General features: G+C 42.3%; 1 protein-coding gene across 1 annotated transcript; it reads left to right on the top strand.

The window, feature by feature from the left end:
• The first annotated feature begins 6,584 nt into the window (after positions 1 to 6,584).
• Positions 6,585 to 13,859, top strand: TMEM254 (transmembrane protein 254). The gene is made up of 4 exons (XM_063339425.1): positions 6,585 to 6,912; positions 8,550 to 8,653; positions 9,932 to 9,991; positions 12,297 to 13,859. The coding sequence occupies exons 1-4, from the start codon at positions 6,805 to 6,807 to the stop codon at positions 12,415 to 12,417; spliced, it is 393 nt and encodes a 130-aa protein (XP_063195495.1). The 5' UTR covers positions 6,585 to 6,804; the 3' UTR covers positions 12,418 to 13,859.
• The last annotated feature ends 3,421 nt before the right edge of the window (positions 13,860 to 17,280 follow it).

Raw genomic sequence — 17,280 nt, 5'->3', positions numbered from 1 at the left:
TCATCTCCCGAATAACATCCCCACCCATGTGGCTGTAATGAAATGTGCTTCCCACCCATCTGCTAGTGACCCCATTTCCTTGCTAGATCTGTGCTGGATATTTTGTACTGCAGGTAGCTTTTCCATCACAATATTCCTATTCCAGACACGTAGGAAAAAAAAACAGTCAGAGCTAGAAAACTGTGTCAATTGACATGACTTGTTCATTGACTGAGAAACATGAAAAAGATGCATTAGCTGGTCCCAATAGACCCTCAAGAACATGAACTAATTGGAAAGCTTTCCTTTTTCCCAACACTGCACTCCTGTGTTTACTACCATGCATCTGAAGAACACGGCAACCTATGGTAGTGTCTCTCAAAACAGGAAGCAGAAATAAAGAGGAATTCCTTCAGAGGGAAACAAGAAGTGATATCAGATACCAAATACTGCATTAAAATACACATGCACTGTCATCAAGCGGTTAAGGGACAGAACAAGGCATCGAAATGCTGATGGTTTGCTCAAGACTTACTCCTTCGGCCTGTTCTAACCACTCAGTCTATAATCCTGTAGGATGCTGGTATGCAGAGGCACGGCCCCTTGTCTGTATGTAATACAGTTTTGAATAGTCTAAATAAGTCAGGTTTTTCCAACATGAACAAGGCTGTCTGTTCATATGTAATTTATCCTTGCAAGATACGTTCGGTATTATTAAATAGCCTCCCTCAATGACATAGAATATTTTTTTGCGCACATACCTTTAAAAAAAATCCTGTCAAACACCTGTAGCATATATCCAATTTTAAAAATTCCACCAAATACTTGTAGCATAAATCCAACCTTTATAAACTGAGATTTCAAATGGATGTTACTTGTTAGTTTCATTTTTTAAAGCTACCTCACACAATAAAAGAAAGCCATCAGAGACGTTCACAAAATATTTTGAGAAGGACTGAAGTTATTGACTTCCAGCAGACATCAGTAAAAACAAATACAGAGCTGTAAAAATGCACAACTGTGATCAAAACTGAAGCTCTCTGTTGCGACCTGGGCTTCAACCTGGTGAGCCTTGGCTGTCTATTTAGAAGGGCTTATTAATGCAATGTTGGCTGAGGTACATCAAGATAAAAAAGTCTGCTTCACCTTTCTGTTCCTTTTTAATGACAGAAAAAAAGCCACAGTGACAGTGTTAGGATAAGCATATAGAACTCTGACGTAAATTCATCTCTAAAATGCACAAACCGAATGTGTAGTAAAATCAACAAGAAATTAAACTTAAATCTTTTCAAAGAATAAAATGTTTAGCCGGGACCTTTATAGCTGATAGTTCACAAGACTTGAATTATTCTCCAAATTGTGTTAAAAAGGTGATAGAAGACAATTAGTTTTATCAAACATCCAAGGAATTCATTTACCTATGAGAAGGACAGAGCAGACATATGTACAAAGGTTTATTTATTTCCAAGTCACAAAGGATATTCATTACAACAAGCAGAATTACTATACCCCATTTTTCTTCTTATGCACACCTCATTACCCTTTCAATTTTTTTATGAGGATCTGCTGAAAGTCTCGACCAAGAACCTCAAAACTGTACTGCCTGTCAACCTGCAACACAAAATATTTTTAAAGACTGTACTTTTCCTTAGCTTCTCTAGTCTTAGAACTAAAAGATTCAGGTGAAATAATTTTTAACTCCACATTAAGAACGACAGAAAAACAGTCAGAGAAACAGGAACTGGACATTCCTTGCAGTAGTTTCATTACAGCATTGTGCCATTTCACCCTGATTAAAAAATGTTTTATTGATAATTCTATCTCCTTAGGTAACTTTCACTGAATGCATCTCATCTCTTTTATACCAGCTTCAAATCCAGTTTAAAGTTGGTTGCAGCTCATTTCCAAGTAACTTCCTAAAACAAGCCCAATCCCTTAAACCTTACTTATACAGAAAGTTGCTGTTTACACAAGTCACATCACCGACTCCAGTAGGATGACTCACACCATAAAGGCTGGTCTGAATTAGACTAACCCTCCCCACCCCCCCTTTTTAAAAAAAAAAAAAAAAAGAATTTTAAAAGACACAGAAGAGCTAAGATGTCTCTATCTAGTCTCCGGCATCTACCAAGAACACCAAACAAAAGAGGCAGACTACCTGGCAAATACCCTTTGTACTTCCCGATGAAAGTGAGATAGTCAATATCTCTAAGTTAGAGATAGCAAATGTTTCTAAACTGAAGGGGGGAACGAGTTTTCTCCACTACTAGGTACAACAGAAACTTTAGTATTTGAAAAATCTAAGAGGCTGGTATAATGACTTCAGTGTGTGAAACGAGCCAGCTATGTCTCGGGGATTAGGCAGGAAGAATGCACAGGTCCTTTTTATTGTTTTCAGCTGAACTAACCCACCTCAGTTTACATACCCAGTCACCAGGGAGACCTCAGCACCCTTCGGACACTTCAGTGAAATTTTAAAAAAAACAAACAACTAATGTAGTTATCTTTGAAATGTCAGAGAGGATCATACATCCCATTTTCATGTTACTGTATGGTTAATAACCTTACCTGTTGATCTCATAACAAACATCTCTTTCGGTGTTAGATTCTTAAGAAGTACTTGTGGCTTTAATTACCAACCTAATTTGAAATCTAAACCAAGTGATGCAAGTGAAAGAAAAAATGTTTGTATGCAATTATGAGGGAACATGCTTATGAGGGATTACGCTTTCCCTCTCTTTTTCCATGGCCTTGACTACTACACAACCAGACTCGGTTTAGCAATCTGTGCAGCCTGAAGCAGGGTAAAGCTAGATGAGCTCATCTTCTTCAAATGCTTACAGAGCCCTGTCATCGTGATGGCAGCGGAGCCGATTGCTAGCTACCAATACCTGCACGTTCTCTAGCACAGGAAAGGCCTGAGAAAGACCATGGAGCTGTGTTAATTCCACCACAACAGGGATTCGTGTTCCAAACTATAAATCTAAAGCTGGCTTCTAGTGAGCATGGCCAGAGCTGCCTGAGCTGGCTGTCTGCACTCAGCCTTGGTCATATTTTGGTGTGTAGTGTGCTATTGAGAGCCCCCAACTCATAACAGCACACCAGGTCTTCATTCAGTCACTTTCTAGCACTGATTAAGAGAAAAGCAAAGGAAAAAACGTAGAAATCTCAGAAGTTAAAGTACAGCATGCAGAAATAGTTTTATTTCCTGTAAACTTGGCAAAGTAAATTGGTTCTGTGTTTTTTCAATAATTCACATAACACTGTTTGGGATTTGGAGTTTCTAATTTAGATTATATTTGTCAATAAATACAATTCACTGACAAATAACATGTCCAGTATTGAAAACACAAAGGTAGCTAACCTATTGGTCCAAAGTATGAAGGCACAAATGCAAACATTTTCCAAAATATGTTAGAGCAAGCTTTTCAGCTAGACTCTGGAAAATTACTCCCTCAAAGTTTGTTGTTAGGTACATACAACACCTAAGAAACACAAGAAAGACTAATCATTGAAAGCAGTGGATTCTCTGTCTTTTGACGTCTTCAAAGTAAGATCAAATGCTCCTTGAAAAGTATGCTTTAAGTAAGTGCAAGTTACTGAGCTCAATTCAGAGAAATAAGGTAATATTTAATGGCCTGTGCTGGCCAGAAAATATGCTGCTACAGGACTTTTGGCTTTAAATTATGACAACTGGAACTATATTCAGCTCCTTAAATACTCCAAAGACTCCTCTCTCTGTCAAGAGAAACAGCCTTTTTTAAAAACTCAGGTCAAAAGCACTGCCCTCGATTAGAAATGGAACTGCTGAAAGTCCATCCCCACAAAGGGTCTGAGTTGTCTTCATTTTGTCTGAGGCTGTGGAGATGCCCAGGGCTGGTGTCACCCTACCCATGTCAACAAGCTGGCAGAGAGTGGGGGCTGCTGTCACACATGAAGCCTGGCCCCTTCTGGTGGGCCACATGCTGGGCTAGCTGGTTTTGTGACCATGGGCTATCCAGGCCAGGAAGAATATCATTTAATGTTAATAAAAAGGTAAATCAATTATTGTTGGTGAAAGAGAAAGAAGAGTAAGCCAGCTACCCCTCCTCTGCCCAAGGTGACACAGTGTGGGCAGTCTTCACTGGAGTGTGGCAGAAAGGATGACATCGTCTCTGACCTCACCTGGCTGCTTTTGGCCACCAAAGCCAGTATAATAAAGCAAATGTCATAGAATCATAGAGTAGTTTGCATTGGAAGGGACCTTTAAAGGTCATCTAGTCCTTCCCCCTGCAATGAGCAGGGACATCTTCAACTAGAACAGGTTGCTCAGAGCCCCGTCCAACATGACCTTGAATGTTTCCAGGGATGGGGCATCTATACATCTACTCTGGGCACCCTGTTCCAGTCACAGATCGTGGGCAGCAGAGCTGCCTCTGCCCCTCCAAGGGGCAGTAGGAAGGGGAAGGGTTAGGCTCCCTGTCCCCAGCTGCGGATCACACACCCCACGGCCGAGATAGCAACACCTTTCTCCTCCCAACACCCTCCTGCTGCAGCAGCGCCCGGTTGGCGACAGCCCGGTTCTTTCCTGTGTACTTGACTGCCCTCTCCAGTCAACTCCGCGCAGCAGCACAGCCATCCCTTTACATCAGTTGCGTTTTGTTTACCTTCTAATAAAGCTGCTTTAATTGTGCCCTCAGAAGTGCTTCTTGGTGTGTGGGCAGAGCTCCTTGTGTGGGGCAGTCCGAGGCACTTCTATCGCAAAGCTCGGGCCATCTCAGGATCTCAGCACAACCTTTGGACGTGGATGTACAGGCAGAAACAATTTGCGTAGAATGTTCTAAAGAGCAAAGAATTAACTATGGGCTACAAAAAATAGGTTGAATTTTAGAAATTTCTGCCAGATACCGAGACGTTGCAGGTGGAGCCACACACACTTCTCCCCTGCATCAGCAAAGCAACCCAGGCGAGTGTATCATGCGGATGGAATTCCATGCAGTCAACCCCAGTGGTTTTTATAGACGGCCTCCCAGCAACGGTTTAACCACCGCAGGAATTTCTTACCAAACTCTCCTGTAATCTCCACACAACACCTCAGCAAAAAAAGCACAGTGCTCTGGGCAGGAATAGCTGGGAATGAACTACAGGGCAGGGAAACAGTCTCAGGACAGAACAAAACTAACCCAAACACATGTAAAGTCAATCCCTTCCATAGCGACCCTTCTCCGAAACACAGTGCTCATGCCGGGAAAATGTCAGGACTTGCTGCATCAGTTGTTGAAGAAAACAGCTTTACAGGCACGTCGTTAACAGATAGTTAAAAGAGCAGCCGTATTTAGCCTTCAGGCAAGGAGAGAGAACAGGCAACATTTATCACTGTTTATCCCCCACCCTGTCAAAGTCACTGTCAAGCAAACAGGTAGCAAAGCTCTAAGGAAAACATGAGACACCTCCCCTCAACATTTCTGTCTCTGGGCACCTTCCCCAAGGCCCTGCTGACTTCTTTGGGCAACCTCATCACTGAGTCCAAAGTCCCAATATGGCATAGAGTACAAAACACTGGATGTAATACACTTTGAATTGGTAGTTTTCAAGAGGGAAGGTGTTATGTAGTATTCAAGGAGTCTCTCATATATATATATACACATACCTATTATAGCACTGCACATGTGCATACTTACAGGAATTTTTTACTAGGACTAGTTCAAATAATTTATTTAAAAGAAAGCATAGATCTCAACGTGCTTTATAACCAGTTAAATCTCATCAACACAGGAGAAATTAACTTAGACCCTTCTAGTGCCTCTCAGTTTTGCCTGAAGTTGTGAGTGATTTAAGGGCATGATGTGTGTAGGCTTGGGCTTCCCCAGCTCAGCTGAGACCTCCAGGAAGCCTTCTCAGGGCTCCTCAGCGCTTTGGATTCCCTGTCCTCACAAAGACTGAACTGCTCAGTGATAGGAATCATGGAATGGTTTAGGTTAGAAGGGAACTTAGAAGATCATTTAGTTCCAACCCCCCTGCCCTGGGCAGGGACACCTCCCACTAGACCAGGTTGCTCAAAGCCCCATCCAGCCTGGCCTTGAACACCTCCAGCGATGGGGCATCCACAGCTTCTCTGGGCAACCTGTGCCAGTGTCTCACCACCCTCACAGTAAAGATTTTCTTCCTGATACCTAACCTAAACCTACCCTCTTCCAGTTTGAAGCCATTACCCCTCATCCTATCTCTACATGCCCTTGTAAAAATTCCCTCTGTCTTTCCCGTAGGCCCCCTTTAGGTACTGGTAGGCCGCTGTAAGGTCTCCCCGGAGCCTTCTCTTCTCCAGGCTGAACAACCCCAGCCCTCCCAGCCTGTCCTCAGGCAGAGGTGCTCCAGCCCTCTCACCACCTCCGTGTCTCTCCTCTGGGCCCTCTCCAACAGAATGTCACCCACCGCCCAGCAGCGAGCGCCGCCGCCGCCCTACACTCCGCAGCCGGCCTGTGCCCCTCTCCCCGGCAGCCGCTGCCACCCCTCGGGGGTCGCCCCGACGCCTTGCTTTCCCTCACTCTGCCGCCGCTGAGCCCTTGTGCCACCAGAGCGCGCCCGCGGCGCCATCCCCGGCCAGACCAGGCGGGGGTGGCGCCACCGGAGACCCGCACGGGCCTCCCCCCGCCCGCATACCGCGGCGGGGAGCGGCAGCCCCCCGCGGGCCCACCGGAAGGAAGTGACGGGGCGCTGCAGGCGGCGGCCGCCCTCGAGGGCGCCACACGCACCCCCGCCCGCCCGCCCCGCCGAGTCACCGGCTCCGCCCCCCCCGCGGCGGCCTTAGCGGCGGCGGCCGAGCCCGGCCCGCAGAGCAGCGGCAGGATGACGGCGGCGACGGGCGCGGAGCGGCTTCGCGATGGCAGCTGCCACTTCCAGCGCTCCCGGCTCATCTGGATGATCGCCATCACCTTCGGCATGATCCTCCTCGGCGTAAGGAGCGGCGGGGAGGGGGGCGAGCGCGGCCCGGCCGGGGAGGTGCGGGCCTGCGGCGGCCCCCGCCGCCCTCGGGGCCGGCGCCCATAGGGACGCCCGTGGGTTTGCTGTGCCCCGGCAAAATACGGTTTTGCTGTATTTCTGTGCTGAAATACTGTTTTGCCGTGTTTCTGTGATGAAATACAGGCCGCGTTCCGAAATACACCGCGGGGGCGAGGAAACCGACGGCGCGGCTTTGGGCAGGCCGGCCCGTGAGGGGGCCGAACGCATCCGTGAAGGAAGTTCTGAGGGGGGGGGAAAAAAACAAATTAAATACTTGAATTGGGTTGCAAAGTGAAGCCAAGGCGGTGGCCCCGCATCCCTCAACAGGCACAAAATTGGAAGCGTGCGGTGCATCAGTAAAACTCACTCTAGGACAGCTGTCGGTTATAGCAATAAGTAAGGTGCATTTACAGGTGATGGCTTCAGGTATTAACTAGTAGCGTTGTGTGAAAACAGACAAGTTCAGTCACTGTGTAGTCTTGATTTCTAAAAATGGACTTCAGCAAAAATAGGTCAGATTACTGGGGTGGGGGGATTAATGACAGTTTTGATATATCGGACAAGTTTGTGAAGGTCATCCATTGACTTTCACGTGTTGTAGTTTTTCTTCTATTTGCGCGGATTGGCTACACATAAGAACCACCACTGAAAAAGCGGCGGTCAAGGCATGCCAAACTGCTCACAAAACAGCTTTTGGACTGTTTCAAGAACCAGAATGAGCTTTAAGCAGATTCCCTGGTTAAATCCACCATCTTGCCACAGGCTTGGCACAGCCCAATTTACACGGTTAGAAACTGCAGCGTTGATACCAGAGGAAAGATAAGCCAGTGTGAGCTTTGTCCCAGCTCAGTGTTTGCCCTGCATCCCTGATGGACTCTGGCATGCACAGGTCACTGGCTCCCCGCTTCTCCTCCACAGCTCCTTAAAATAAAGGTAGACAGTGAAAAGCACTGCAGACAACTCGGTGACAGGAAGGATACCTGAACACCGCACGTATCTTTGGTGTTGGGCTTTGTGCTCAGTTATCTTCTGTGCCCCATTCAAAAGAGGACAAAATCTGTCATTTTCTTTTTTAAGGACCAAAGGAAGAAAGACTGATCCCCTAGTTATAGATGAGTAGTTATTCTTCCTCCTCAGTCTAGTCATTGTTTGCATTCTTCAGGTCAGTTGCACCAGATTAACTTCTTCAGGACAGAGACAATGTATTTTTTGCTGCTACTGTGTGTAATAGGTAATGAGCTTACAACGTAAATGCCACTTAATGTGCAGATGCACTCTTGGTACACAGGTGGCAACCTTAAACTTACCACCTTGGTATCTTGTATGTCAAGGAAAAGAAGTTTCATAGGTTTGAATCTTCTCAAGTAAGCGTGCTTTAGAAGGCTAGTGGTCGTCTTGTTGAAAAATATGGGTCTTAGACAAGGTTAATTGAATGAAAGAATTTAAATACTATGTATAGATGAGCCCTAAACCATGCTCGACAGACATCGGGGGGGTGGGGAGCGACAAGAAAGCTAATCTAAAGGTTATGTTAATAATAACTCTACCATGAACTAAGCTAACTAATTTTTTTATTTATTCTTTTTTTAAAGTGGGTAACGCTTTGGCCTTCAACTATACCTTATAATTATTTGGGAATATTTGGTACCTTCCTTAATTATTTAGTGAAAAACCACCACAAATGGGTATGCTATGGGTAAGTTATATTCGACTGTGTAATTATACTGCATCTCTCCTGTTGCCTCTCTCTGACTCTTCTACTTAGTCTGTGTTAACAAGCTTTCCTGTAACCCAGTTGTTAATTACATTTAAAGGGCTCTCCTTTCAAGCTCATTACAACTAAGGGTGTGGGGTAATAAGTACACAGAAGACTAGACAGGCTACAACCAGTATGAAAGCTTAAAAATTCAACTTAGAATTTGGCATCTGTGTTATTACCGTGAGAAAAGAAAAAAACCTAAGATATTACTTCTGGAGACACTTGTCAGTCCATATGTAAACTTAGATTTGTAACACTTCCTAAAAAGTGGTTCTTTTGTCAAATTGCTACTTAAGTAGCACAATTCTCTTTGGGAATCTTCTTTTTCCAGCTTCAGTTAAAGAACACTTTCTACCCTGCTACTAACTCACCCTGATCCTGTCCACATGAGAAATAACCTGCTGAAAAAACTGCATAGTGCTAAGTTTTGCTGGGTTACACAACATAGTTTTTGTTATTTTAACAAAAGAGCTGGAAAACACTTCCCTGTAACCAGATCTCTCACTTGCTGGCTGCCTGTAAAGACAGAGAGACAGCAAGGCTCTCATTTATTTTACAATGCATCAAGCAGAAGATAAGCCTTCATCTCTGCTCAGAGCATATTTTGCTTTAGCAAGGTATTGAATTGAAATTGATCCTAACTGAATACCCTGTGTAGGTTTTTTTATTTTTAAAAAACCTTCTACCTGAAAATTTGTAGACCAAGTTTGACTAATCAAGTAATATTATATATTCTGAATCTGTACACACAATTGCTTTCGTAGAACTAAACTTATAAAAACTTCAGTAACTCATTAGGACGACTAAAAATACTTGTGTGAGTAAAAGGGTAGATTCTGGACACTTAACTAGGATTAATTCGTACTGCTTTCACAAAGCATTTGGCTTTTTTGGCTTAATCTAAGTGCTGAAAGTTTTGGAAATGTGCAGTGGGTACTTGAGATGGCAGGTCCAGGTATACTGCATGAGTTACAGTTCCTCTGTCTTTTTCAGTGGACTTTAGTTTCTTTTAAGACTACGCATGTTTGGTTTTGGTGTGGTTTTTTTTTCTTCTCCCTTTTTTTCCCCTAAGATAGGAAGCAAGCCTCACTTCCTATGTTAAAGTGATATGTTACTTCTGTGCTTCTAGTTTTAGATTCTCTACACAATGCATCTCTGATACAAGTGTCTTCTGCCTAATTTTCTACAAAATAAAACATGTTTTCTTTTTATTAGGTTCTGGGTATCCTGGTTGATTCACGTAGTAGAAGCCTTCTACGGTGTTAAGTTATGCCAGTAAGTTGTTCCCTCCCCTCACCCCAACACAGATTATCTGAAAAGGATTTGTGATCCAAATGACATAAGCTACAGACTGATATGGGTGGTTCTCAGTGGCAATATTAGTTCAGAGGACACATAAAATTCTTGCTGCAGTGATAGTTTGCTACCCTCCACAAGAGGTTACTGCAAATTCTGCTAGTGGTTACTGTTGTACAGGGTGGCAAAAGCAAGGGGTGGCAACTTGCAGAACTGGGAGCAGCAAGGTTTGCCAGAGCTTGTCCGTCTGTCTGTCTCTGAACTCGCCCTTCACTGGGTAACATTGCACTTCAGGAAGCAGAGGGAACAACAGATAGTGTAGAAGTAATCTGATAACTTCAGGTGTTAGAACTTCATCAGATCTTACCTCATTGCAACTTTAAGATTGCTAATTACCTGCTTAAGTGATTGTATCTATATTGTGAGAACACAATTGGATACTTCCATTTGGGGCTATTTAAGACGTACTTGTATCTGCAGGTTTGTGGGATAAAATACTTTGACTAATCAGACTATAAAAGTAAAGCCAGCTTAGTTCTATGTTAGGATAACAAATTATTTGGAAAGGTATTTTGTCCAAACATATAGTCCATCTATTAATTTGAATTTCGTTTGTAATAATTCAGAATAATGTCGCTATTGGTTCTCATGCTCTACAGAGATAATGGCCAGTCTGTTTGCCATTGTAAAAATGATGGTTTTCCACTTTCATTTAGTTCAGTTCATAGCTGTGTCACAGGCCTCTCAGATAACACCCCGTGGAGGCAAAGGGATTTTGTTCCATGGAAAGCTATTCAAGGTCGTTCTCAAGATAATAGAATATGGATGAACGTTTTCTGCCTTCAGAATGGGACTCAGTAACAAATTTTTTACCAGGCTGCAGTTTTAAATTATGTAACTTTGAAGTTAAAACTGATCTGATTCTGTAGATAGAGAAGTACACAGGCTTAAGGTGATTTTTAAGTACGGGGGAACTTGATTACCAGTGAATGTACCAAATGAGTGTATTATAACGAAGTTAAGTAATGACGGTTTACACAGTAGTGTTAAAACCCCTAAGAAAGAGAGCATAGATTGCCTGCCCATCATAACTTCAGGCATACTTCAGTAAACCACTACTTTGCTATGAGCACCAAACACCATATACTTTTTAGTGATGAAAATGATGTCTACTTACAACTATCACAAAGGAGGCATGAGGAAGAACTAGCGAGGAAGCAGATACAAATTTGTTCATCAGTGGTAGTACTGTCATTGGCTGTTGGCCTGTATTTCTGCACATGGTCTCCTCAAGGAAGCTTGCTTTATGTAAGCAGGTAAATTTCTTAAGCTCTAGTTTGCCAGTTTCTGCACTCATTTGGAAACACTGCAGCTGGGATTACAAAAAGAAGTTTTTCACAGCTGGTCAGTCAATTTAAGAATAAACATTAAGAAATGTTGTGTTAATCAGCACTTGCTACACAATCATTTTGTACGTGTAGATGATACAGAACAATTAACAGCTGAACTGTTCTAGCAAAGGTCAATAGGGGGAGCTCCCTCGTAAACTAATGAGTTGGAGCACAGTTAGGCTTGACATAGTTGTGAACTGGAAATGTGAAATCACTTGGGTTTGCTACAATGCTTGTACTTGTTCTTTTCTCTGAAAATTAAGTAGTACCTAACAACAATGAAGTGGAGAAAAAAAAAAGATAGTTTCTGTAATATACAGAAAAAAATCACATATGCTATGTTAAAACTTAACTGACACAGGAAGGTCTGTGCTTTGTAGTCAGGTGTCTTCAGCCCCTGATACAAATTCAGGTAGCAGTGCTCCTGCCCCCTTCATTGCACAGTAATCATCAGGCCTCATTGCCCTGCTAGCATATAGTCTACCTTCAGTGACTGTAGTCAACAAGAAGTTACATACAGGATTGCATATTAAGATTAGTATTAAGCTACTCTGATTTCTTGGTTCTTTGTACCTGAACTTCTAGGATAAGTAATTTCAAATAACATAGGCTGAGATTGCAATTTATATATTATTGAGGAAATTGCATGCATGAAATCTCTGAAAGAACCTTTGTCCCGTAGAGAGCTTAAAGTCACAAGAATACGTATGTTTAGTTAGTACAGAAAATGAGTCTCAGAGGATTGAAATTAATGATGCTGAGATCAAATGTTCTAATCAAGTCTGATATATTAAGAATGAGTAGAAATATCTAACCTTACTTTGTAAGTATCATAGTATAGTCTGCAAGACCATACGATTTTTGACATATTTTATGCTTTTTTAATGTTACAGATCTAAAGGAATCACTGACCCGGCAGTTCAGTTTCATTGGTTCATTCAGACACTTTTATTTGGGTATGCTTCCTTTGGTCTTCTGGTGTCTTACAAACCTTCAGCCAAGAAGCAGTACTAGAAGACAGTGAAAGAAGCCACTTCTCACATTCTTCACCCTCATTTTTCAGAAAATATCCTCGCTTACATGTCCAGGTGCTATAATTAGCTAAATTACATTCCTGCTACATGATGCAGTGCCCTTCTACCCAAGTAACTCTCCTTTTACTAAACAAGACAATTATAACTCACGGGGCTCTGTGGATAGTTCAGTAGAAATTCAGCTCGTCAGTCTTGGCACTGCCAAAGTGTCATCCCATTTATTGTGCCAGAAGCCAGTTTTTGGCACAGACTGTATAGTCTGATTGTCATTGAAAAGTCCCTGACAGCTGGTGGTCGTGGTTGATAGGTTACCTTTACATGGGGAGGAATTTTCTGCTGCAACAGGGAGAGTTACTTACAGCCACAAGGCAACTTGCACCTGTTTGGTGATAGGACTTAAGTTTACCTATATTTTCTCTACAGGTCAGGCTTGTTGTTGTTGTTAGAGCCTGGTCTTTGTACTTTCTTTTGTCAGCTTATTTTCTTCCACAAAGGACAGACCACTTTATTGCTGCAGGCACATTAAAAAGACCAAGTCTCAGTTCAGGTTGAGGTACAGTGATGAGCTTAGATACGTGAAGCGCTTGAACTTGGTTAAATACGTGTGCCTTAAATTTCATGCAGCGTGACCTCATCTTTTGAATGAAGATTTTAATCTTTGAGTTGGTACAGCATAAAGTAGTAATCCTATAGCTTTGAGGGCAGCTTTTCTGAAAGTAATTTATTATCCAAGAAAATCCAAGAAAAAGGAAAAAAAAATCAATTAGCATTCCAAAATCTAGCTGAAAAATTTATATTTGTGAATGAAATTAGATGTAGTGATTAAACATACATCAGATGTCCTGAAGTCTATGTTTGAGAGACCATCTTAAGCACCCCTCAGGGTACTTCCTATACTATGTGTAGTGAGCCTTTTATCATATTGTCTTTTACTTTTGATTATTTGAACAAGAATTTAGTCTTTCTTGTTTTAGCACTTTTAAAAGTAATACCTATTTAAAATACTAGCTATAGCATGGGGGCAGGTTTTACCATGCCGCCTTTGGTGCTACTGTTCTGGAAGAAAGGACAAGAAAAGGTTGCTCTTCCTCTAACGAAGACCTCCACGAGGCAGGAACAAATAAGCTTATACCTTGTGCAGTACCTACAGACTGTAACGCTTCTGATGGAGAAGTCTTATTCAAGCCTGGGTACATAAAGTTTTTGCTTTTCAGTTGGTACGGAAAGCATGAAGAACTGAAGGGTTTGAAACAGTGGTTTTATTTTTATTTCTTTTTTAAATGACAAACTGATAACATTTTGTGGAGAAGTAGAAACTCATTTAATGGCGAAAAATCCAACAGAAGTGTCAAGAGCCTGAGCTATGTTTTACTGTGTAACCTTTTATCTTAGTCTGTGACCCTGTAATAAAGATATAAAAAAAGTGAAAAAGTTGGTTTGCTTTTTAATTTATCCTGAAAGTAAATGTCTGTACAAAATATACAGACATCATCTTTACACCGCTATCAGTGTTCACACGTGGCACATATAGGATCAGCTGGCTGTATAAGTTCCAGAGCAAGTCCCACAGACATCTAGAATTTCTAATGGGACAAGGTATAGATGTGACTTGTCTCAAAAAAAAAAAATATTTCTCCATGGCACTAATCACATATGGGTGTAATACCTTGCGTTTCAAGATGAATTCTAATGGAATGCTTAGTAAGCATTAACTTCAGAATGTGAAGGGATAGAAGGAATAACTTTGGCTCAACATTTTCCTGATAGTGTTCTGTACAGAGGAGAAGGTGCGACAGTAACACCAAGGCTAGTTAAGCACTTTGGAGAGGTGGTAAAAGACCTCTTAATATGCATTTTTTCTGGTTCTCATTTCCCACTATTCGCTTTCCGTCAGTGAAGCTGTGAAAGAGGTCAGAACCACTACGCTACCTTCCCTTCCTGCAACCAAGCACAGGTGATGCTCACCGTCGCAGCCCTTCAGCAAGGGCTCTGCAGTAGCTATAGGTAAATCACAGCTCTGGGAAGTTGACAGCTTGCTCTTAGACTCAACTTAATTGGAAGGGCTTCCCTTCAGAGAGGCGATGGTAAGAGCTTCCTCAATGCAGCCCAAGGAAGCTATAAATAGAAAAAAAAAAAGTAGAACTGGCAGTAGTTCGGTTTTTCCACCTATATATATATTCATATTTTTAAATTTTTTTTAACAAGTATTTTCTCTCAGCTGCTGTCCCAGAGCTGCAAGAGGCACTGCTGCCTGTCTTTTAATGTTTTTGAAGCCCATGCAATCCCAAACTCAAAATCCAAGAAGTGTGGGATAAGCAATGCTGACCAGCTTTTAGTACAAAATAGCCTTGAGGAAAAGAAACAAACCCGCAGAATGCCAAGATTCAAAATAATTTTGAGATAATGTTTCTGAATATTTGTTCATAGCGTCCCTAACATTGCATGCAGCAAGATAAACACACCTTAAGCGTGAATCCAAGGCAGCAACTCAGTAAGCCCATGAAGAGACATAAATTCATGGCTGGTAACAGGCTCTTTGGAAAAAGCACTGGTTACACCAGGCATAAGCATTTCTCCAGGCTATCCTAATAGCGACAATAAAGGACTACTCTTAATCACGTAGAGCAATTCTTTCCGCTGCAATCAAAGTACCCCTTCCACAACATAAAGGGAAGACGACAGAGCTGAACCCTTAAGTTCCTGAGTGTCCAACCAACACCCAACCCGCCCCGCCTGCCGAAAGAGGACACTTGCAAATGTTAATATTTCACTGTTTAAAACGTTACTTCCCACCAAAAGGAAGGTCAAATGAAATCTAGAGAAGGGCTTTTGCTATTAAACTCCGCTAAGTAAGAAGGTAAATCACGAAGAAAGCTGAGAAAGGTTTTCAGGTTGATATTTCTGCCAACCAGGCTGCTGACAGTACTGAAGAGAAACAAGTGCTGTTTAACCATCCATTTCAAATTGAAACCATAAGAAAAAACCCACCCTTGCTACGAAAGCCTATGTGCAAAACGAGGTATGCTTTATGCTAATAATGTAAAATAGATGCTGAAAAAATTTTAAACAAAGGTGCCTGCTTTTTCTCAGCGTGTACCAAAATAAGGCATTATGTATTTGACCTGCATTGGTGATCAAAAGGAATCACTTCATACAAGTTGCAAATAATCACATCGCTTAAAGCAGTGCTTTTGTGCTGTGATTACTTGGTAAATTTTTTGCAGGAGAAAGCACATGGAAACTACGCTCATCTATTTCACCTTTAAATCATAATATATGGAAATAAGAGTAATATACTTAAAGTTGAATCATCTCCAGATCAGCGTGTTTGGCAAATCACTGCTCAAGTGGAGCTGTGTTGACAAGAAGCTGTGTTAGGAAATGCAGCATTAGCTTAGAAGTTTTGCTGAGCGCAAAGAGAAGCAATGAGACGTCTCCCATCTGTTTCCAAGGACTATTTCTAAAGCCTTAAAGGCAGTCGCTCATTTTTGCAAGGGAGTTATGAAAAAACCCTCTCAGAATCACAAGATATTGTCTTGCTTTGCCTTTCTTCCATTCTGACCTAGATCTTTCTAAATGCAGCAACAGTAGTCAACTGGGCCAGGCTTTGGAAATAAATACCCAAGCGTTGGTTCATTAACAACGTTTAATTTGTCCTGGGGCTGGGCAGCTGCTCCCCTGAATGGCAACAGGGCCCAGTTGACGCCAGGGGAATGGCCTCATTGGCCGTTGGGGTAGAGTCTGCGGTAAGTTTGATCTCTATAAGCAAGGTCTTCAAAGTCCTACAGTCTGCTGCTTGTGGGCACCCTAGCACGATCTCTGGGGTGGGGTGGGGTGGCAGAAATCGCAGACCTTCTACAGAAATAGAGTAGATTTTAGAGGACCATGTTATGGAAAGCAAGTGTTACCTCACTGAGTTGAAGGCTTCCAGGCAAACAACTGTTGCAAAGAAAAAAGTAACTAATGCAGTAATGTTTCCAGGAATGAGAGAATCTGAATTATATGTTCCTTCTGTATTTATACCTCATGTTTGAATAAAGAGAGGAAAACAACAATTCACATTTTGTGATTACATTGCTGTTGTATAGGAGCCCTGGTTAATGAGGCTGTCAGTCCCACTTCACTATTTACGAGGCTACGCAGTTTGAAAAAATCCTTTACTTGTTTGCCTGTTAATTACAAACCTGTACGCTTTTATTGCCCTACCCCCCAGCAGGTGATCTCCAAATACAAAGTAAAGAGACATTTATAGAGGTTTTTTTTAATGACTCGACTCATTTGAGGACTTAATTAAAACTTTTGGCATATGGCCAACAGCCTATACACTCAGTTTATCTTGCCAGCAACACGTTTATTCGGGCTGGTGCCTGTACGCAAAGCCTGCGTGAACGGCTCAAGAAGTTGCCGTGGTTTGTGGAAAGCACAAGAAACAAAAACTCCCTCAACGTTTCCTTTACTTTCACTCTTCAGAGGACACACAAGTAGCGCAATCCATGTACCGTACTAGACCTTACCCAGGACCTACCACTCCAAGCAGAGCTACAGCACGTGTGTGACTGGGAAGGGGAGAGAGGTACAAAGAACACCACCGTATCACGTACCAGCATTCTTCGAGACCGTTCTCTCAAAGAAAAGCCTCTTTGGTGCCCCTTGAGGGAACAGACAGGGAGACCAATTTACCGAGTCTAGAAACCACACAAGTTAAAGTGTCCTTCTAAAGACACTCCAGACTCCTTATCAAAAGAAAAACCACATGCAAATGACACCCTTCTCCACAAATTTCAGAAGCACAAAAGATTTAAAAGTTCATAGATGCATAAATAAAGACAAGTAAGAGTACCTG

This window comes from Chroicocephalus ridibundus, chromosome 6 (genome assembly GCF_963924245.1).
Source record: "Chroicocephalus ridibundus chromosome 6, bChrRid1.1, whole genome shotgun sequence".
NCBI classification, from domain to species: Eukaryota; Metazoa; Chordata; class Aves; order Charadriiformes; family Laridae; genus Chroicocephalus; species Chroicocephalus ridibundus.
The sequence above is the reverse complement of the archived record's forward strand: the minus strand, read 5'-3'. Positions and strand labels throughout refer to the sequence as shown.

Excerpts from the sequence above, each read along its gene's own strand:
- TMEM254 (XM_063339425.1), top strand. The coding sequence starts at position 6,805 with ATGACGGCGGCGACGGGCGCGGAGCGGCTTCGCGATGGCAGCTGCCAC. Across the intron at positions 6,913-8,549 it reads TCGGCATGATCCTCCTCGGC|TGGGTAACGCTTTGGCCTTC; the intron begins GTAAGGAGCGGC and ends CTTTTTTTAAAG. Across the intron at positions 9,992-12,296 it reads TACGGTGTTAAGTTATGCCA|ATCTAAAGGAATCACTGACC; the intron begins GTAAGTTGTTCC and ends TTAATGTTACAG.